The following is a 21,659-nucleotide window of genomic DNA, read 5'->3' on the forward strand; positions in this document are numbered from 1 at the left end:
CATAGTCTTTTCTGTGAACTTTCAGCTTAGTTCTGTCCCTCATGTCTAGAAGGGTGCTAGCCATGTGCCAAGAACAATAGGTAATCCAGCTTCCCTCAGTCCAGAAAAATTATCCCCTTGCCACAGGAGCCATACTTATGGTTCCACAATGGCCAAGGAAAAACCTAATAGGAATAGATTTTTTTTTGCCTGTGTTGCAAAGTTAGTTCCAAAGAGGAAAAAAAAGAATCCTGCTTTGCACTGTAGCAGAACCATTGGAACAATATGCTCCCTATGTCCACAGCCCGGTCCTCCCCTGACACTCTCCTTTCTAGGGCATAGGGTAGAAAAGTCACATACACAATAGATCCTGCCAGGGCCTGCTGACACAACCCTACTCCTGAATTTGCAGGCAGCAGAGTGAAGCAATGTCTTTAGATACATATACATACATACATATATATATGTATTCTTACTTCTTTTTTTCCTTTTTTAAGCAGATGTTTCGGCACTCAGCTAGGGGATGGGAAGAAGATACTGGATGCAAACTTTCTCAGTACTATTCCTTCCCTTCTACTCCATTCCTAGTTCCTTCAAACTTGAGAAGTCTGCATTAAGAGTGAGTACAGAGCCTTGAACAGTGCTAAGAGCTTCTTTTTACCTTGAATGAGTGATCTTTGACATTTCTTGGCCACACAAAGCTGCAAGAGGGCTTCCTCTCATGTCAGATCATATAGGGAGAATTGCATGGAAAAAATATTTGTTCTTACAATTGTAAACAGAAGTGTGAAATGCATAATCAAATGGTAAAGGACATTTATTCATCTCAGAGGTTAGAACTATGATGCTTAGAATCATGAGCACTCCACCCTTTCCACTAGAAGTTGAGAAATTCCACATTACTTTTCCAATTGTTCTCAGTAAGCACTGATTTCTATAAAATGCAGGAACCAGTTAAATAATTCCTAATAAAATCATAAAGTAATTAAAACAAATAAATGGCAATAAAATCATTTAAAATTATGAAATAAGTATCACCCAAAATATATGCTACATTCACTCTGGTTTTTCTATAATTTAACTTCATATATTTTTCAGATAATTCATGAGAGGGAATTTCTATTTATTGATATGCCTACCCTGTATCAGACACTGTACATTTATTGTCATATTTTTCCACCACAGCCAGCTTAAATTTAAGTCCTCTTCTGCTCATTTAAAAAATGAGGTTCACAGGGGCTTAATATCTCATCCTCAATACACAATTAGTACTCACAAAGCAGGGAGTCAAATCCAGTTGATCTAATTTCAAAGCCTGTATCTTTGCCACTACAATATACTGTAATTGAGAAGAATACAAGGAATCTTTGAGATTCAGTTCTCAGTCAACAAGCAATTTAAAAATTACATAAGAAATAAAAACAATTCCCAGATGTACTTGTATCATGATGTCTCCTCATCACTAACTTGTCCTGTGCTTGGGCCAGGCCTAGAACCAGTGTAAACTAGCAGGAAATTGTTCACAGGAGCATACCTAACTCAAGGGTCCTGGTGAGAAGACAGAAATAGGAAAGATACTTTGTCTGGGAAACCAGAGACAACAAAGCCAGAAAAACCATTCTACCTGCACCAATACTATAACTGGAAAAATGAGCCTAGGTGTTAGATCCAAATGGCAAAATAAGCCACACATGGAAAAACAAGCACTAAGCAAGTCATTAGGTCTGGAAAAGGTCACAATGCAATATGCAGAATGGGTGGACACAAGAGGCTCAGAAGGACATCTGCTAAAGGTGAGAAGACATTGGATGTCACCGTCTGTGGTGTCTGCCAGACGGATGAGTCTGGCAGATTTAAAGGCCCATGAAGAATCAGACACTTGAATTCTAGAGAAAGTCACTAATTTCCCCTAGGTCACCATCTACAACTAGAAAAGGGTAGGCTAGGAAAGCAAGTTCCTCTCTTGGCTATTATCATTTCATAGCTGTGATTATCACATAGAGAATAATTTTTCAGAGTAAGGTTGTTGTATTTAAGTACCTGAAACATGACTGCAAAAAGAAAAAAAACACTTTTAGAACAGTGCAAAATTAGAACTAACAAAAAAGACTTTAATTTGACCTTTCAATAGAACAAGGACTATTAAAGAAGATCACAAAGCATCATGAAGTTATTTCCAGGTCACTAAACAATCTGTAGGTGCAAATAGTTTCTGGTCCCATTTTCCTTTCCAAAGGAAAACAAGAAAAAGGTACTGGTCACTCTAAGTCCCTAGGCTGATGTCCAAATGGCCCTTTTGGTAGTTTTGATGTGAAAGAAGCATGGAATGGATCCTTTGAGAAAGGAAACAATTAAGGGACCCTTTAAGTGTTTTGTGGAATCTTAAGGAAAACAAGAAGTCAGTATTGGATTAAATATCACAGTAGTTTTTTCCCTTTAGCATTTACATTGATTTTTCAGCTTATGCGTCAAAAAGAAAATCTGGTCTATTATTTGTTTAAGAGACTAATGAATTTCATTTTCCATTAGTAAACTGATTTTCTCCCCCACTATAGGTATTTAGAATTAGCACAAACCTCAGGATAACTACAATTCCAAAAGGAAATGCTCAGTTCATTATGAATGATCTTACGACAAACAGTGCTCTGACAGCCAAATTCCTGGTCTCCAAATTTGTAAGTTTGCCCTTTTTTTTCTCAGAAGTCTTACTCAAGACTGCTTCTGAGCTTCTACATATTTAACCCTTACAGTCAAAGACAATACGTTACTAAAGAACATGAGAAACTTCAAGTTCATACATTCTCACTAAAAGAAATCTGATATTTATAAACAAATTATGATCATATTGAACACAATAAATTAACTCCTTAAGCAACAGAATAAAAAATACTATCTTCATGTCTGTGGCTTTACATTTTCTGAAGAGGTCTAAAGAACTGTAAACCACCCAAAAATTCGATGATGCTTTTCATCTTATTTCTTCACTTTAATAACACAGCACTCATTTCTCAACAGAAAAATGACGAATGATACTAAAAGGGAAATAGTTGTTTTTACCAGTCAAAATTAATTGTCTTAACTGATCTGTATGTTCCATGTTATTTTTTCAATCTTTTCATTGTGATAATAAAGTTACACTATAGTGACATTTCAGACAATACTTTAATTCTTAATAAAACTCAGAAGGACAGACATTATTAGTGTACCCACAAGAATATACATTTCTAGTAGCTTGCCAGTAATCACACAGGTTAACATGCAGGGTTAGTACTCAAAATAGCTTCTTTGAACTTCAATTGACACAGGGTATAAAAATATCATGGATAGGCTTGCTTGATCATTTTAAAATAATTTCAAATCAACCCATATGTTACTAAGTAAAAATTAAAAAAATCTTAAATTCATATATGAATTATTTATCACTCAATTTCTACTTTTTGACTTGTGTAAATAGACATAACCAAAAAGTTCAATAACCAAATTCCAGTAAGAAAAAATGGTGCATAATTAGTGCACATCTCTTCCTTTGGGGAGGAGAGTGACTTGATTTTACATAGGGTATTGTTTTTCCTAATTAATTGCAGTCTGTCACATGTTTGTATATGATTGCTACATTAATGATTTACAAAGTGTCAAGAAGTTTTATGGATACCTAGAAAGAATAGTACAACTCAATAAAAAAAACTTTTACAAGTGTTGAAGAGAAATTTTACATTAAAATGTTATTTTGTTTCTTCGTCCTGAGAGAATGAATTTTTTTAAAAACACACAGTTAAAATCAAGCATTAGATATGCAAATATGTGTTCAGATCAGAGATACCAAAATTATTCAAATGATTAATTATTCATCATAAAATGTCAATTAATAATTATGAAGCATAAAAGGCATCTTTCTAATGCATCTTTATTTTTGTTGGCCTAAAAAGGGTTTAATATACATGTTCAATTGACTACTAACAAGTTTTAAAAATCCAACAAAGTAAACAAATTGCAAACAAGTGCAAACTGAATTTTAATAGGAGAACAACATACTCAAAATGAATGAAAGACAGGGAAAAAAAATAAGTAAAACTAAAACCAGAGCCACATTCATGACAGACACAACTCCATGTTCACGCACTTGCTAGGCAATAGGGCAACTGGCCAAGGAAACAACCCAACAACTGAAGTTGTGAATTTGCTTAGCCTGTACAAAATACAGGACATGATGTTTTTCTCTGAACTGATCAATATTCCTGAAAGGCAGGGGTGCTTTAGAATTTTTTTACACTTTCCAAACAGTCATTAAAAGAAAAAGCACAGCTTAAGTTTCTTTAAATTACCTATTGTAATTTCTAAAGTCTGTTAAGCACTGCTAAAATATCACTATAAATGAGAAATTTTTTTCACATTGCTTTAAAGCTAAAGAATTGCCCTATATCAAGTATTATTCATTTTTATTCCAGGAAGATTCTATCTTTTAAGAAAAAAAGAAGTCAATTTGAGCTGATATGGTAATTTAGGATAAGGAACCATTATGATTACCAAGATATAGATTTATATTTATTTTATTACTAATATTATTTTACTTTTCACTGACACCTGGGGAACTTGTTCTGTGATGACCCAGGGAGTTATTTTAGTCAGGGTGTCCCTGACCTCCTGCTGGTAGATTAATTACATATGAAACACTGTGTTTTCAAAACGAAATGATAAATCTGGACACATAAAGGAGGCAGAAAAGAATCAGAGCGAGAGAGGAGATCTTAAGAAACAAAACAAGGGATTGCAAAAGGGAGATAGAAAGGATAATGTAGGAAATGCAATTGCGAAAGAATTTCAAGAAAACAAGGATAAAGGGCAGGGAGGGCTGAAAGGATGGCAAGAGGGAGGAAAGAAGGGAAGAAAGGACTAGGGGTTTTTCAATTCCCAGGCGAGGCTGCTGGCGTCCGCGCCCTTAACGCCACAGCCTTCCAAGTTGAGGCGAAAGCCACCTCCTCGGGCCTGCGTCGCATCCAACTTACTCCAAGTTTTCTGGTGACTCCTACAGGGCCCTTTCCGTCCCCCCTCCCACCCCTTAGAGAGATTGACAGTCGCGTGGAGGAGGCTTTTCCAGGCACAGCCTTTCTCATGGTAATCAGCCCCCAGCATCACCTCCCGGCCGCGGCCGCTCCCGCTCCGTGCGCAGCTAGCGGACCCCGGGGACCGGAAACAAGGCGGCGGGCGGGGAGCCGGCCAGCGAGCCAGGTCAGCTGACCCGGCCGCGGGGCGGGGGTCGCGGGGTTCCTGGGCGGGCGGGGTCCGAACCCCCCCTCCCACGTGCTCCTCCGCCTGTACTGCGGGGGCCTTACCCTGAGATCAAATGAAGGGACCGAAGCTGGGGGTGTGGGGGACCGAGAGCGCGGAGAACTGGGGGCGACCAGCAGACCTGTTTTGCATCAATAAATTAAGACGCTTATTTGAGTCCTGAAGTTTGCTGGTTCCTGTCAATGGAGACGCTGGCAAAAAAAGCACTGAAGCCGAGATTCAGCCTTAACTTCAAAAAATAAAAAAATAAAAATGAACCGCTCAGCTGGCCGCCCTGCTGGGGCCAGGTGACGTGCGAGATTCCAGAGCCCGCGGGCCTCGCAGCAGGGATGTTAGAGACGGTCTGAGATTCTCTGGTCCTGTTTTGATTTTGTTTGAAAAGGCTTCTCAGAGGGATGCTCCTGATTTTTTTTTTTTTTTAATAGACTTTCCCCTCCTATCCTAGGCTCAACTCCGAATGGATTGGATTGCGAGTTCGCACGTGAGAAAACCGTTTGACTTGGCTTGGACCCCTGCCGCCCCCCACCCCCTCAACACACCTCATTGCAGGGGTCCCCCTTATCACCCTTTCCTTGCAACTCTAAAAGAAGTTGCCCACCTCCTGTGTAACGGCACGGTCGAAATAATTCCTCTGGATGAAAGATCAATTCCGTTTCAAAAAGAGAATAGGTTCCTTTTTTTTTTCAACACATGGTACAAAATAAACAGAATTTGCTTTAAAAAAAAAAAATCATTAGCTATGGCCAAATTCGAATTCCTGCTACAGCCTATGTGTTCAGGGGCAGAAACATTGTATCTCTTCGGGCATCTGGGCCGACGAGGGGAGCTGGGGGCAGGGGAGAAAAGGGGAGCGGCTGTGAGAGTTAAGGAAATTGACAGACTGAGAGGTGAATGGGGGGACAGGCACCAGGTCCTGGCTGGAGGGAATTGGAAAACAAAAGTGCATCTTCACAAGCTGCCTGGATGGAGGGAATTCTGAGGGAGGCAGTTTGTTTTACTCAAAGAAACCCTAAAGAATTGTTTTTCTCTCGTCCATGTCCACTGCAATATTATTTCACATTTGCATGTATCTGTTGTTTTAATCCCCTTGGTCTGCGCTAATCTCGAAATAGATTATTAATGGGGAAGAAAGCCGGGGAAGGAGCGATTCATCTGCAGGACTTGCTTTGCTGTGTGAGGAGCCGAAAGCTAGTAGCTCCTAGTCCTCTCTCGACTTTTCCCTGCGTCCTGCGCTCCAGCATCCCGCTGATCCCACGATCACCATTGTCCCCGACCTGGCCTTCGGACTAAGGGAGTGTTCGGAACATATTTATATCCCGGCTTCCTCCGATCCCACCGCCTCTGCTGTTGTGGGAACTCTCTTCGTCAAATAGGGAGGGGAGTGTCGGGGGCGTGCCAGGCAGGGGAGGAGGGCAACCCACCGGCGCGCTCACCCCTCGTGGGGACGCTTCGCGTGCCACCGTCCAACTATCCACCTTGATGGGAACCTGAAAGATTGCTTTTTTTACCCCAATTCAAATACTTGCACGTCGGAACTACCAGTGCTAAGTGTTGGGGCTGTCTCCTGCCACTCGAACAATTACTGAACCCAGAGTAATCAGATGATTAGCTGTTTTTAATGGAAATACTTTTTTTAAGTCAGATCTTAAGTAACCTGACATTAATATACATAATAAAGACAAGTGATTTGTTAGCCGTTTGATTGGATTCTTTGACCTGAGGTTTACCACCGAGTGTATGTATGTCTGGGCTGTAAGCTCCAATGGCTACCTGGGGTCCTCAGGTGGAGTCTTACCTGGAATTACTCCATGCCAGGAACACCTTTATCCTGGAAATGGAAGAGGAAACGCTGAAAAGCAAACTTCTAGAGAAAGCTAGACTCGATTTTTTTTTTTAAATAAAAAAGTGGGAATTTTAAAAAAGGATATTAATAATAGAAGTAAATCTCGGAGGAGAAACTTGATAAGTCATATATTTATAGAGATAGGGATATTAAAGAAATGTAAAGCATAAAACTGAGAATGTGCCTGGCCCATGCTGGAAATCTTTAATTTTCTTTTTTTATTATTAAATTTTAGGCTGGTGATCTCCAATGCTCCTCTATAAGTAAATTATCTGAGTGGGGTGGGGGAGATGATTCTCACTGTAATAAATGCTTAGGGTAGCAAAGAGGTGAGTCTGTAATCAACTGTGAAAATTTACTTCCTCACATCCTAAAGTAAGTATTGGTTGTGGTCTTGCTGGGTGGCTATTGCCCCCTCCCCAATAAACATACAAAATACAAAGCTCTGCACCTCTGGGAGTATGGATGTGGCAAACCAAGTGGTGGCTTTTCCCTCCTCTTGAGTGCAATTGCCAGTGACTCTTGCATTCAAAGTCTTGCTTTAGGCACACATTCAAAGTACAGTTCAAAGCAGTTTATCTTAATGTGAGTAAAAGTCTAGTGTTGGATCAGGGTGTTATTTGTTTCAGATTTCATCAGACTGAAAACAGGGGGCTGTAACATATTAACAATATTAAAGCAGGAAAAAAATGGCATGAGGCTATCTATCCTTCAGTCCTCTTGACACCTCCACCTTTACCTTTGCAGAGAAGTCCAAAGACTGTGGGACTGAAAGTTTATTTGTGCTCTGAGGTTCTCAGGCACTTTCACTCTTGGAAAAAAAAAAAAGCCTCACAGTTCTTTAAGAAATTGAGCCTGAACCACTGGAGGCTAAGAGATTTCTTCCTTTTCCGATAAATGCCTGTGCTCAGCATCCTCAAATTTGGCTGTCTTTATTTACTTCTATATTAGTTCCAATTATGTGCAGTGTAAACCAGCTTTTTGATTAACAAAACAGCAGAGCATTGGTTAAGAACACTTAAACTTCAAAAAAAATTCCCCTGGGAAGTAGGCTCTGAATTGGTTAATAATGTGCAGTACTTGCTAAATTGCTGACTTCCAGATGTGGAAAATATCTTTCTTGTTTAGGACCTATGTAACCTGATTGGATTACGACAGAAGCGTCACGTTGGAAGCTTTTGAGTGATTATTTAATTAACCATACAGTAGAAAGCTGTATTCTCCAGGAAATCCCTTCCATATTTACATAACCAATCCCTTCAGAGCAAAGGTGGAGTCTTTTCTTTTTAATTTTACTTTAATTGCAATATCAAAAAATATATACTCCAAAACTTAGACCCCATGCCGTTTAATATCGTGCTCTTCCTTCCCTGCTAAATTCCTCTATGGCCTTTCTCCTTTTCCTCCTGCCTCCCTCCACACACTCCCTCACTTTGTAGTGAGGTCTCCTTGAGATGTAGAGAGATTCAGAGATCGGTCAACTGAGCGCTCTATGTTAATTTACTTAGAGACCCTTTTTAAAAATGCGAAACCACTTTTTAGTATTGGGATCCAATCCAGAAATTCATCACATACACACACCCCAACACACATGCCCTAAAATGCAGCTCACATACAGCAATTTTCCCCCTCTGGCTCTGGCATCTTGAAAGAAAATAATAATAATAATAATAATACGAGAAAAGGCAAAAAATTTAGTTCCAGAAACCGTGCTGAGAAATCCACACAACTTAATGTGCATCTCAAATCTGGTTATTAGAGATATCTGTATAAGAAGAGGCGATGTGGATTGAGGAACCGGGATCTTTCCCTTTAACTTTCGCCCCTTAGAGTTCTCCAGTTCTGTGAATGGTGTGCACCGTTTTCCGCCCTGTACTCTGTAGGATTTAGTGATGAGGATAATGATGCCAAAGGCTTGACGGGGGGGTGGGAGTAGGGGGGGGAGGGGGGGCGTGGAGAAGAGAGGGAGGGAGGGAAGGAGGCGAGAGGGAGGGAGAGAGGAAGGGAGGGAGGTGGAATTTCATTTCTTCCACTAAAGCGTTTGCGGAGACTTCAAGGTATAATCTATCCCAGATCCTTTCCCAGAGAGAAACTTGGCGATCACGTTTTCACATGATGCTCACGCTCAGGGCGCTTCAATTATCCCTCCCCACAAAGATAGGTGGCGCGTGTTTCAGGGTCTCTCTCTCTCCTACAGAAAAGAAAAAGAAAAAAATGTCATTAGAAGAGGCGTAACACGTCAGTCCGTCCCCAGGTTTGTGTTTCCTGGAGTGGCCGAAAGAGATCAGTTCTAACCTGCTCCGCAGGAATAACGGTCCTGCCTCCAGACACTCTTGGCGAGGTTTTGTACAGTTTGCTCCGGGAGCTGTTTCTTCGCTTCCACCTTTTTCTCCCCCACACTTCGCGGCTTCTTCATGCTTTTTCTTCTCACCATTTCTGGCCAAAACTACAAACAAGACTTCGCAGGTAGGTTTTTTTTTTTTCCCCTTTTCTCTCTTTTTATTCCTTTTTGGCATGGTCACCCCCTCCACCTTCCTTTTATGATTTTCTCCTTTTAAGTGGGGATGTGAGTCTAAAGTGAGAAGGAGTGTCTGTGGGTAGGAATTTCAGGTGGGTTTAGCTCCTTTATGGCAAGCTTTTCCCAAGAGTGACTTCTTCGGTTTTTCTCGCACTCCCTGTGTCTCTCTCCTTCTTTTTCTCCCCTTTTTTTCCTCCCCCAAATAATTTGCCCCGTACCTGTCCATTCAGGTAACCAAAGGTGCCTTTTACTACCCAGCCTTGGAAAAGTTTTATTGAGAACTGTATGGTTGGAATAAAAACTCTTCGAGGGGAGAGATTTTGCTTTATTTTCACTCTAGTTCCAATTCATTATATTCAGCAATTAAAACTTGGCAAATACCTGTTAATAATTACAAAACTTGACGGATACAAACCTACCAAATTCGGGAGCAAGTCTTTCTCTTTGATATGGCAGTCCAACCTTTCCCACCGAAGAAGGCTGTTTTCTAAGTAGAAAGTTGCCTGTTTTTGTCTGCTTAGCGAGTTTCATTTCTTTATTTCATTCTTTGTGTGTGTGTGTATGTGAAGTAACACCTCACTTCTGTGATGATAAATAAAGAAGTGAAAGTCCTCATGGAACTTGAGTCGTTTACCAAAGTGGGGGGGGGGGCCCTCACTACAGCTGGGAAGAAAACTGCCGTCAGGATGGTAGGGTTTTAAATTAAGGATAACTTTTGAAATTGTATTTACAATGGCAAAGTCATATAGAGGCAGAAGATACATACACTCAAATATCCCATTCCATACTTTGGCACTGAAAAGTCGAGATAGCAGGAGTTCCCAGGAACAGGGGTGATCCCGGTTAACATGAATATGTGTGTCTCCCACCTACTTACATATTTTATATGCTCCCCCTATAATGATGAAGGTAAGATTACTAACTCCAGAGTTAGAAATAACAGGCAAAGATAAAGTTTACAGCACAAATGCCCTGTCTGTCCCTCACACACACATGCTCATAAAACTAGCAGCTTACTTTATTAAACATATATTTATATGCAATCGTGCGTAAGTCTCAGCAGGAATACAGACAGGCCAGCTGTTTCATCCCAGACACTTGTGTGTCCATATCTGTATTTCAGGATTTTTCCCAACAATTTCAAATCCACAGGAGAGCCAAGACATGACAAAATGTGTCAAACTTAAAAGGCTGCCACTATGCCCAGGTTAAATTCAAGGTGCTTTCTAAATCATCTACTTCCCCTTCTCTCTGCCCCCCCCCCCCCACCCCTTACCCCTCTCAGCAAATGTGTGGAAACTGATACTCACTTTCCAAGTTTTCCGCAAAGCTTCTAGCACAGGAGACAATAGGTGCGGGGCGTGGGGACCGAGTGTACTCGGCAGAGAAAGGGTTAATGGCCCTTGTGTTACAGTTTGCATCTGTTACATCTTTTATAGCCCCCTGTTTAAACTAATCCTCGAGGCACAGCATCTTCCCAACCTCCATCGAGTTTCGGGATTCTCCTCCTCTCCTGCCTGCCTCCGAGGTTCCCCTTCTCCAAGTTTTGACAGTTTCAGCTGAAAAAATGCAGCGCCTCTCTCGATTTTTAGGTACAAAAGTTTCGAAGCCAGAAAGGATACGATCATTCAGTAGAGCTGAAAAGTACTGTCGTAGCGGTTGGACTTTCTCTTTCCTTTCTTGAGGGGAAAAAAACAATTTTCTACTGCAACTATTTAAGGGAACCAGTGTGGGGGAGCATGTGTGTGAGTGAGGTGGGGGGAAATACTTAAGTAAATATTGTCAAAGTGGAGAAGGTGGCGGCGGGGTGGGGGGGGGGGGGCGGGGAGGGACAGTGTCCAAAGAGGCTTATAATTATATTTCTTATTGCGGCGTGAAACGGGAAATCCTAATTTGGGGGCGGGGGTGTGGGGGGGAGGAAGAGACAGTGTCTCGATAAACTGCGAAAGGGGAGGGGATGGGACGCGGGGCGAGTGGGCTTCCTATAATTACTATTATCAATTTGCCCGAGTGTGCTTCATCGGGGGTTGTTTCGCGTTGTTTGTTTGTTTGTTTGTTTGCTTCCTCTGAGGAATGGGGTGGGGGGTGGTGAGACAAGATGAGAGCTAAAGAAAGCTTCGCCTCACCCCAAGTTGCCGAGCCGGGCTGAGGACTTTTCGGAGGAAAGGGTCCGCCTAGCCTTGAGTCAAGCAGCCTTACTGTACCGCCGTGTGCATTCCCTCATACGGTCAGGAGTTATGACTCATTTTGAAGATGTAATTCTTGTCTCTCTGATCCCCTCGCGGGTGCAACACACCAAACAGTAACAAACACAAAGCGCCTCGGGGCCAAGGCTGGGGGCGGGGGGCGGGGAGGGGGCCGCCGAAGTTTCGCTTTGGCGTTGGGGGGCGCGGATGGGTGCTCGCCCGGGCCCTGGCCCGGCTCCCCTGGGCGGCCCGCGCGCGTTTCAATGGGCGCGGGCGATGCCCACATTGTCGCTGTGTTTGGTTGCTAGATCGAGCCTGCGTGCTGCCGAAGCAGGGCGCCGAGTCCATGCGAACTGCCATCTGATCCGCTCTTATCAATGAAGCAGCCGATCATGGCGGATGGCCCCCGGTGCAAGAGACGCAAACAAGCCAATCCCAGGAGGAAAAACGGTAAGAAGCGGCCCGAACCAAACTTTTCCGGGCCACTCTGCGGCTCCAGACCCGGGAAGAAGGAGGGGGAGAGGGAAAAGGAACCGAGGCGGCGGCGGCGGCGGCGCCCAGGGCTCGCGGGCGAGCCTCCCTCCGCGGCCGGCGCCGGAGCCCGGCGCGCGCGGCGACTGGACAGTGGGGAGTTAGGGAAGTGCCGGGCAAAGTGAGCGTCGGGCGCCGGGGGGCTCCGAGCGCTGGGGTCCGGCCGGGGCCCAGTACCCCCACCTCTGCCGCCCCCTGCGCCCCCGCCTCCGCCCTCCCTCCGCCTCCGCCTCCCGCTCCGTGAGCGCCCGGCCCGCCGGCTCCCCGGCCGGGCTGCGGGAGCGTCCGGCGAGGGCAGGGCGGGGGGCCTGGGCGCCGGGTCGCGCAGGATTCCGGGGTGGGGGCGGGGGTGGCAGAGGGACTGCGAGGGCGGGAGAGGGGCCCCGGGGCTGTGCCTCCGCCAGGCTGAAAGTTTCTTGCCGGAGTCGCCCGGCCGCCTCTCCGCACGCCAAGTAACGGTCCGCGGGCAGCGGGGCCGGGCGGGCCAGGCGCGCCGGGGCCCCGGGGTGGGAGGGTCTCGGCCGGCCCCGCGCGGGGTCCGTGCGGGCGCGGGGGTGGGTGGTTCCTCTCCAGCGGGCTCTGGCCCCACGCCGGGGGCTGGCGGAGTCCCGGAGCGCGGGGAGACTTTTCTGGGCAGTTTCGACATAGTCAGGAGGAGTCCGTTATCCAGGCTGAGTCGAGAAGGAGGAAGGAGATGGGGGTGCAAGGGGGACACGCAGAGCAGAGGTGGGGGATCAAAGGTGTGACAGCTCTGTAGGTCCATCTTAGAAAGAGTCAAGGAAGGCAGAATGAGAGCGGGAGAGAGGAAGAGAGCGCGCGCGAGAGAGACAGACCCCCTAGGTATTACCCCCAAACAAAATCGTGGGAATAAAAGAGAAAAGTGATTGGCAAGAGCGCAGAAGGCGCCTGGGGGAGGGGAGAGAGCTAGGGACCCGAGAGGGTGCCGGGGGGTAGCTGACGGAGGATACTGAGTTGAAAAAGAAAAACCAACCCCCCAAAACAAACAAGCGAACTAGCGCCAGCTCAGACTGGGAAAGGAAACTTCTCGCTCCCCTCGGTCTCAGCCCGATCACCCGGCACGGGGCCGCGTCGACGCTCCCGAGCTGGACGCGGGGACGCGGCGCCGGCCCCGGCCTCCGGTCTCCCGCGAACCCAGCCCGCGCCTCGCGGGGACCGCCGGGGCCCACTTGGAACAACTTTCCTCCAGAGAAGACAATTGTGCGCCCCCGCTCTGCCCCCAAGCTGCGCGGCGCGGGAGGGGGCGGCTGGGGGCGCAGTGAGGGGCGCTGGAAGCAGAAAACACAAAGACGAGGGAATTTTGATTAGAGACAAATGATGCTTCTCTCTGTCTCTGTCTCTCTAGGTTTCATGTGTGCGCGCGTGTGTGCGTGCGTGTGTGTGTGTGTGTGTGTGTGTCTTTTGCTTGTTGTGGTGGAGGTGTCGAGCCATATGGGGGAGTGATAGAGGAATTTTAGTCAGAAACTGTTCGTTATGTTATCCTGCCTTTTCCCTTTGTGCTGCCTTTGATCTATTTGCTTGGCTTAGTATTACAAAAAAACAAGTACAATAATATATACCAAGCTGCTTCCCCAAGACCCGGTTCAGGCTGCCTCTTTTTAAGTCTCTTTCTCCCTGTCTCTTCCTCTCTCTTAATTTAATTTTTTCTTCACTCTAGTGTCTGGCATTATTTAAGGTGGTCCTTACACTGGAGACCTCCCCTTCCCCATCTTTGGGTAATTTAGTAGACACTAAAATTACACCTAATGTCCCCCTCTTCTCTCTTGTGTTTCCTCTGTTCCTTTTATTAAATGTTGGTTATTGATTTTCTAAAATCAATGTCTGTTGTGGGGCTCTCCCCCACCCCCTTACAAGTATCTAAAGCACATTGCTTGCTGATCAACTGGGTAACAAAAGCTTTGTGTCAAGGAGGCCTTATTTTTTTTTTTTCTTATGTTAAACAGTCATTTTTTTGAGAGAGAGAGAGAGAGAGAGAGAAAGGAGAATAAGACTTAAAACAAGGTTCCCAGAAGTGTTCTTTTGCAGGAGAGACTATTTAGCATGTTTGTTTCTTCTTGTCTGCCTCCTCCAACCCCCTTCGGGATTTTGCCACCGTTGACCAGCCTGGTCCAGGCTGTGAGGTCAGACCAGAGCCCAGGTCTGGGAAAACAGAATGCTCCAAGCTTCCTAAGAGCCCTGGGGTGGGGATTGGCAGTGGGGAAGGTCTGCTGGGGGCTTCACAGGTGGAACAGAGTACCGGGGGAGGTACTCAGCCATGGACACTGCTTGTTGTTCAGTAACGGATCCCATTTCCCTCTTCCCAGCCACAAACTTGGGAGAAGCCCTAACACTGTGAAGTGGAAAGTTGAATTGCACATTTTAAAGGCATTTAGCCCAGACCCTGCACACTTAAGAGCAATAATTATTTCCCAATAATCTGTGGGAAAACACGCTGTAAATTCGTTACTTGTCAGTGTTTTGCTTTGGGTTTAATCTGAGCAATGTCTTGCTTTTGAGAAGCAGGTAGAAGAGTTTTTCCCCCTCTTTTTTCATTTCCTTTCTCATCAAGTACGTATCCAGTGCCTTTCCCTTTGGGAATTGCTAGGATTTATCTGAACTGAGTGGATTTTTCTTCTTTCCTGGATTCATGGGAAAGATGTCACTTTTGAGCTTGTGTCTTTGCTGATAACACTAAATATGATGATGCTTATCAAAATCATATAGAAATTCCTGGAAAGGAATAATGGCAATACTAATCATAGAAGTAGAAACTGCATGAGGAAAAAGAGAGAGAGAGAGATGGTCATCCAGGAAACTAGAATAGCACTTTATATAATTTTAATGAAGTCAACAGTGTGTATATAGACTAAGGCGACAAAGAGAGAAAATGTGTAAAGCAGTATGTGTGTGTTTGAAAGGCTGGTCAAGAACATGGGTTAAAAGACCGTGCTGTATGCGATTATTAAAAAAGCAAAGGAGAAGGAGGCAGTTCGAGGAAAGCAAATGTACAAAGAGAGAAACAAGAGTCTAAAATCCAGCCTTCAAGATTCTCAAGCTAGCAAGATGCCTGGCAGAGACACTGCCAGCGTCAAGTTAATCCATAGTGGACAGTCTCCTTTCCCCCACATGGAAAGGATGAAATCTCTTCCCAGAAAATAAGATGTGCAGGAGGGAAAGGGGAGAGGGGTGAGGGAGAAGGAGGCAAAAAGCAAGTTGCCCGAAGACAAGAATGTGTGTCGGTTTCAAGAAAGTTCAGTCAGATGATCTTCAGTCGCCTGACTCACTTTGTAATACTTTCACTGAAGCTGGAGAGGAGGGGGAAAAACCCAGCCCCCCTTTTCAGTCCCCTGATTATACCCCACTATCTCCACACAGCCTTCGAGGCAGAAATGAGCGCTTGGGAGCAGGAGGTGCCTGGCTGCTGCCTGCCATTGGCCCGGCCCGGTGGTAACTTGCAAAGTTTGTTGCTTTACCCCGATTTGGGCATGAGCTCCTGGGGATGCTCCGGCTACCCTCCTGCCTCCTGCAGAGCCTAGGAAGATAGGCCTGCCTCCCAAGCCCACCACCTCCCAGCATCAGCCTCTGAAAAAATCACACAGATACAGGCACATTTTCATAAAAATCAAACCCAGAAACTGCTTGTTTCAGTAAAGGGAATGAAGTTGTCTTTTAAATGAAAACTGAATTATGAGTGGTGGGGAAGAGGAAACAGAAGAAAGAAAGAAAAGTTAAATTTAATTTCTCCAAAGTTTCAGCTAAAGCATTAGGCATTGTGTAGTGGAATGGAGGAAGATTTTTACAAACACCTTTGGCCAGTGATTTTCAGTGGGGAAGAAAAGGGATAAAATTGGATGCTTTCAGGGCTTTAGATCCTAGAGGAGAAACAATCAGATGAGCAGAAATGATGATCCCTGTTTAAGATAAGCCCTCACTCCCTTAACCACTTCCTGAAAGGGAGTGGAAGTGCTAGTGGTGATGCTGAGAGGCAGTGGAGGGCAGAGAAGTTGTTCCCGTTTCAGAGATGCTCAGATGAAAAGGAAAAGAAACGCAAGAAGCCCCTTCTTCAGGATGTGGCTCCTGTCTCTCTCGTCTCTCTTTTCAGAGAGGTAAAGTTGGGATGGGGTGAAGCTGTGAGCCAGAGCCCCTCAATACACTCTGAGGCAGGAAAGTTTCCTTTGAATTGCAGTCGGTTCAGACTTGGCGCTCCTTGCAAGTGTGGAAACCTTGTGCAAGTACCTTTCTGGTACAGTTGATGAGGTTCCGAGGAGGTGGTTTTGCTGACTCGCAAAGCACTCAGAAGCAGTTTGTGTGGCAGGTACCAGCTCTGAGGGTGTGCCCCAGATATCCATCTCCATCCTTCTGTCTCTATGAAGAGCTTCTGCAAGTTTTGTCACGCTGCACACACACATGGCTGGGGGTTATGTATCTATACTGATCTATTTGTTTTATTTCCGTTTGAAAAAACTCAGTCAATTGGGGATAGAAACATGGCTTCCTTCATAACATAGCCACTAGCCTGCTAATATCCATAGTGTGACTCTCCACCAGGGTAAGGGTGGGGTAAGGATTTGAAACTTTATGTTATTTCTCTGTTGCCACATAAAGATACATTCACGTCTTTAAGCATTTATTTCGGAATATGACTAAAGCCAAGACTGACATTTCCCAGTAAACTGCTCTGTCATATGTTTCAGATGCTTCCTTTCTTGCTTGCTTAATTTACTCGAAGTAAAGAAAATTCCAAGAGGTTATCAAAGACCCTAATGCCGTATTAAGACTTTTGCCTGGGAAAAATGTGTGTGTCTACCCTGAAGGTAGGAAAGGAGGCTGTTGCTAGCTCTCTGAGCAGTGCTGCGTTTATTCCAAGATGTGGGAGAGTCTTTTCCTTACAACAGTGTTTGTCATCTGCATTCTTCCAAGGCTTTTAAGGTGCATTTTCTTCTGTGTGAAAGAGAACGCTTTGTCCTTTTCCTCTCCAGCACCGTGGCTTCCCAAGGTAGACACTATTTTGTGCCTGTCACAGAGAGAGGGAGTGCAGGTTTGCAATGCTCACAGACAATTGATTGTCTGCCCTAATGTGTTTCATTTACATGTTTATAACGTCAATGGTGCTGGGGTGTCCACTGTACCATTCATTCCCGCATTCCCACAAGGGGGCAATTGTCTGAATGGCCAAGTCAGACACCTTTTTGATTGCTCTTTGGTTGTCTTTTTAGAGCGAAGAGATAAAGGGGGAAAATCTGTGATGCAGAAACACTAGTTGAAAATATACAGAATTAAATGTCACCACAAGAGCAGATGTTAACATAAGCCCAAATATGCTTTTTAGCCAAGATGTGAAGGTTGAGAAAAAATAATTCAGAGCAGAGGGAAGGATGATTTAAAACCAATAAATACAGCCTTATTCCCCCTCCCTATTTCTTTTCTTTCTTTGGCAATCAGAAGATGAAATGTGATTTTCTTTTTCATTTTTAAGCCTTAAAACATCTAGGCACCTCCTCATTATTTGTATGTTTGCTATGATTTGTGAATTTTGTATATATTTACATAGCTCTGTTTATGCCAACAGCATCAGCTTACCACTTGGAAAAAAAATCTCTTGAATGACTATTTGGGCTGTCAGGAGTGTAAACTTTTAAAAAGTAAAGATCCAAGTATTTCTTCATCAAGTCTTTTTTAAAAGGCAAGCACTAATAATCAGGAGACTCTGTGGAAGTCTTTGCCTTAATAGCTACGTGCCAAATACTTTTATCTTGGGTGACAGTCGTGTCAGAGTGAGAGCTCTCAGGAAAACTGTAACTCCTAGTTACAAAGTAAATAAAGAATTTTGTTTTAAGGTGTTCTGTACTGTTTTTATACTCTGTGTGCGTGTGTGTGTGTGTGTGTGTGTCGTATTTCCTCTGAGGGAAGTGAGAGGAAAAACCATCCACGCGTGTGTGTTTTGGCTTTTCTCTTCACGCAGTTCTCCCCTACATATCAGGCATATATGTAGCACACATGAATACACCTGCTTAAAAAAAAATTTTCACAGTTCAGATGGTGCAAGGCTGGTTCATTTAGGTAATACAGCTATTAGAAGTTGGTCTGATTTCGCGTGTGGTCCATAAGGAGAGAAAATACTAACTCCTGTGGCATCTGGTGGGAGGTAAACGGAGAGGGAGGGAGGACTTTTATAATTTTGAAGGAAATTGGGGAGGAAAAAAAAATCGTCAGTCTTTTCACAAAGATTTTTGCCTCTCCGGGAAGACACACACAGTAGCTGCACCGTTAGCTGAACCCCTGACACGGCGGTCTTTTGAATGCCTTAGGTATGATTTCACTTTCGCTCACATCAATGCTGACCTGAATGCCTTTCATATCTGATCCGCTGTGTCTCTCCCAGTAAACATCCCCTGAGGGGAGAACAAAGAAAGGAGCTCTTCTTCTTCTTAATCACAATTCAGCCCTTTCACCGCCGGCAGGCTCCATTTGCATTCTGCCACAGAAAGCCAAGATGAAAAGAAAGAGAGAGAGAGAGAGAGGGAGAGAGAGAGAGAGAGAAGAGGCAGAGGGTAGTAGCTGAGTAAAATAACTGAGGTGTTTGTGGCTGTTTGTTGGGCTTTCCCTAGTTACCAGCCTTATATAGTTGATGCTTAACCAGGCCCTGTCCCTCCTGACAGGCATATAGTGTTACAAGATGGCATGTCTGTACTATTCATGGCCACCCGCTCAACACTTGAGGTAAAAAGTGTCAGGGAAGGATCAAGTTCTCCCCCAGAAGCCTGTTAGACTTGGGTCAGGTGTGTGGACATCCCACTCTGGAGTGCTGCCCAGAGTGTGGCTCTTACTGTTTACCTTCAGGCCAGGGAGGTGCAGGCCCTGGGGGGGGCGTGGGAGGGTGCTGGGGGGCAAGCTGGGGAGCTCGAGAAGGGAGAGGAGGAGTCTTCAGAGCCCTGGTCTGCTTTCAGTGATGGGTGTCTGGCCCAGAGCACAAGGGAGAAGTTGCTTACACCCAGCCCGAACGCACTGATACATCTTCAGGAAAACTGGAAAAGACTTTCCCATTTTTCCCCCTGACTTTTTATGATAATTCATATTTTCAAATGAAAGGGGAAAAAAGCCAAGAAAGAAACTCTCAAATGAGCCAAAAAGGAAAAAAAAAAATTCTCTGAAAAGAATTTTAGGGGGAAAAGTTGTTCTATTTTAAAAAGCTTTGAGGGCTGTAAAGTGCCACGTTTTTCACACCTTCTTCATACTTTTTTTTCAGATTTTTTTAGTATGTTTAACATTTGTGAGATGACAGCCTTTTTGTATCTCAAACTGGATGCTTCAAGATTTGTAGGGAGGGGTTGGTGGTATTCACGTTCTCTTGAGAGAGAAAGTTTATGCCTAAAGGGCTCCTTCTTACTGGGAACTGTTTAAACCCTTGCAGGCGGACCTGTCAGGTTTTACTGTTATTTGCCTCCATTTTCAACATGCAAAAGTAACATGCAGTTAATGGTATTGGAATGAGACCACAACAAGAACAGAAACCTCTCGTGACAACTTTTCAGCTACATTATCTTGCTCCTAAACTGTCTTGTCTTTTTTTTTTTTCCCCTTTCTGAAACCACTTTTAAGATACCAACAGTTTTTCTTCAACAATTAGATTAAGCATATAATGTCGGTGCACATGCGTACACACACTCGCACACACACTCAACTTTGAAAGTGCAGTCGCTTCAAACAGCAGAGTGAATAATTGGAAACTTGGGGGGAGGGGATGTCTTCTGTGATAGTCATTGTGACAAATTTCACTTACAAGAGCAAAACTAGAAGAGATATTAGAAGTTGTCCAGGAGCATGTGACACAGATTCCTGATTTTTTTTTTTTTCTTTTCCCAGAAGATTTACAGAATTTACAAAAAGAGATTATCCTTACACCTTCCACCCCTCCTATCCACCCCCATGACCCAAGCAATGAAGGATTTAGGCAGATTTACTTCAGTAAACACCTTTGGACACTTGCGGGGGGAAGTGGGAGTCTGTTTGCAAAAGGAGGCTTTTGTTAAGTGAGGTACCAGGATAATGCTTTACCAGGCAGCTGTGATATTAACCTACCCAGCAATGCAGGAACACTCTTTAACTCTTTGAGTGCCTGGCCTTTTGCGCTCAGCAGATAAAATCCTGACTCTCCAAAGACACTCAGAATCCTGGCTCTAGCAGTTTATTATTCAGACAAGTCTTATAGACATGAAAACTGTTCAAGCTTTTAAAACAATGTGGTTTAATTAGATGAGGTGGACTTACATTGCTCATAAGCCCTCCAAATGGTGGTGTATAATTGGCAAGGGAAAAAAAGAGAGAGAGAGAAAGGAATCAAGGCAGCACATTAAAAATTCCAGGAAATATCTTTAGAAAAGCTATTTTCATTTCCAGCTTTTAAGATATTAGACTATGGTAGCTAGAGGGAATGAAGCAGCTGGGGCCTCTCTCCGTACTATAGAAGACACCAGAAGTTTGTGATGAAGCAAAGAGATTTCAGCTGGAAACGCTGTCAGAGGCCAGCTCGGACAGTGACATTATCACCAGTCTCGCATCTTTTCGAGGGGGGAAGTGTTGCCTATCTCAAGGAGCTGAGAAGGTCATGTGAACCTCAAGAGTCAGGGGCCCAGGGAGGCTCTTGCCAACTTGAGACTTTTCAGACCAACCAGGGAGGCATTTCTAAGAGGAAGGAGTTAATGGTTATTTTTTGTGGGGCATAAGAATAACTTTTCAGGTGTTGCATTCGGGCTTAAATAAGATTGCCTTATTTAGTTTCGAAAAAGAGTGTAGGTGTCAACGTTCGAGCAGCCACGAATGTGTGAGAAAGTAAAGGGTATGAGACATGACAGAATTAAAGGTGTTTGCTATGTTGTTACACCGTGTGTCAGGCTGCAAGCTCCCTTTGTCACAGCCTCCTGGTGATTTGACAGCGCAGATCTACTTCCCTTCTAGGTGAGACAGCATTTTTTCACTGGAGTTATAAATATGGTACCCCTTTGCGTTGCACCCAGTCTCCCAGATCCGTGAATCCTATTTGAAAGCATCTTGCCCTGAGACACAATGAACAAATGCTGTATACAGGGGGCTGTGCGCTCGGGGGCCGGGCATCGCCAGCATCACAGTAGCTGGCATTGACTGTTGTTTGGCAGGAAGGTCCTCTGCCAAATCATTCAATAATTAAGTTTTATGTTATTTGTATGAACGACCAAGCATGCAGTATTCCTTTTCAAATCAAAGGGAGGCTTAAAATTACTTTTTGAACACTTTCAGACCATGGTCAGGTCACAGTTTGGGGGCTGAATTAAAATGATCTCAT

At 44.3% G+C, this 21,659-nt stretch overlaps 3 protein-coding genes across 9 annotated transcripts in view; 2 read left to right on the top strand and 1 right to left on the bottom strand.

Moving 5' to 3' along the window:
• Positions 1-2,144: 2,144 nt before the first annotated feature.
• On the top strand, positions 2,145-7,455 carry LOC113904368. The gene is made up of 2 exons (XM_027561426.1): positions 2,145-5,205; positions 5,711-7,455. Exons 1-2 carry the CDS (start codon positions 4,837-4,839, stop codon positions 6,242-6,244), a joined length of 903 nt encoding a protein of 300 aa, XP_027417227.1. The 5' UTR covers positions 2,145-4,836; the 3' UTR covers positions 6,245-7,455.
• An 824-nt stretch (positions 7,456-8,279) lies between these two features.
• On the bottom strand, positions 8,280-11,839 carry LOC113904375. 3 transcript variants are annotated; one of them, XM_027561450.1, is made up of 4 exons: positions 11,753-11,839; positions 10,937-11,305; positions 9,404-9,554; positions 8,387-9,299 (listed from the first exon to the last, which is right to left on the bottom strand). In XM_027561450.1, the coding sequence occupies exons 2-4, from the start codon at positions 11,045-11,047 to the stop codon at positions 9,244-9,246; spliced, it is 318 nt and encodes a 105-aa protein (XP_027417251.1). In that variant the 5' UTR covers positions 11,048-11,305; positions 11,753-11,839; the 3' UTR covers positions 8,387-9,243. The 3 variants fall into 3 exon arrangements, 2 of the variants coding, with proteins under 2 accessions (XP_027417251.1, XP_027417241.1); XM_027561440.1 differs by lacking the exon at positions 11,753-11,839 and having other exon boundaries at positions 10,937-11,553; XR_003514500.1 differs by lacking the exons at positions 10,937-11,305; positions 11,753-11,839 and adding an exon at positions 10,046-10,924 and having other exon boundaries at positions 8,280-9,554.
• ZEB2 (zinc finger E-box binding homeobox 2) overlaps positions 9,092-21,659 on the top strand; it is a 132,979-nt gene continuing 120,411 nt past the window's right edge. Inside the window, exons 1-2 of one of the 5 annotated variants that reach the window (XM_027561390.1) lie at positions 9,092-9,574; positions 12,121-12,262. In XM_027561390.1, coding sequence (XP_027417191.1) covers positions 12,190-12,262 — 73 coding nt within the window. In that variant the 5' untranslated portion in view covers positions 9,092-9,574; positions 12,121-12,189. Of the gene's footprint in view, positions 9,575-11,061; positions 11,219-11,624; positions 11,882-12,120; positions 12,263-21,659 lie in introns of those variants that run through there. The other 4 variants (XM_027561397.1, XM_027561405.1, XM_027561368.1 and 1 more) reach the window with 4 other exon arrangements.

Source organism: Bos indicus x Bos taurus, chromosome 2 (assembly GCF_003369695.1).
Source record: "Bos indicus x Bos taurus breed Angus x Brahman F1 hybrid chromosome 2, Bos_hybrid_MaternalHap_v2.0, whole genome shotgun sequence".
NCBI classification, from domain to species: Eukaryota; Metazoa; Chordata; class Mammalia; order Artiodactyla; family Bovidae; genus Bos; species Bos indicus x Bos taurus.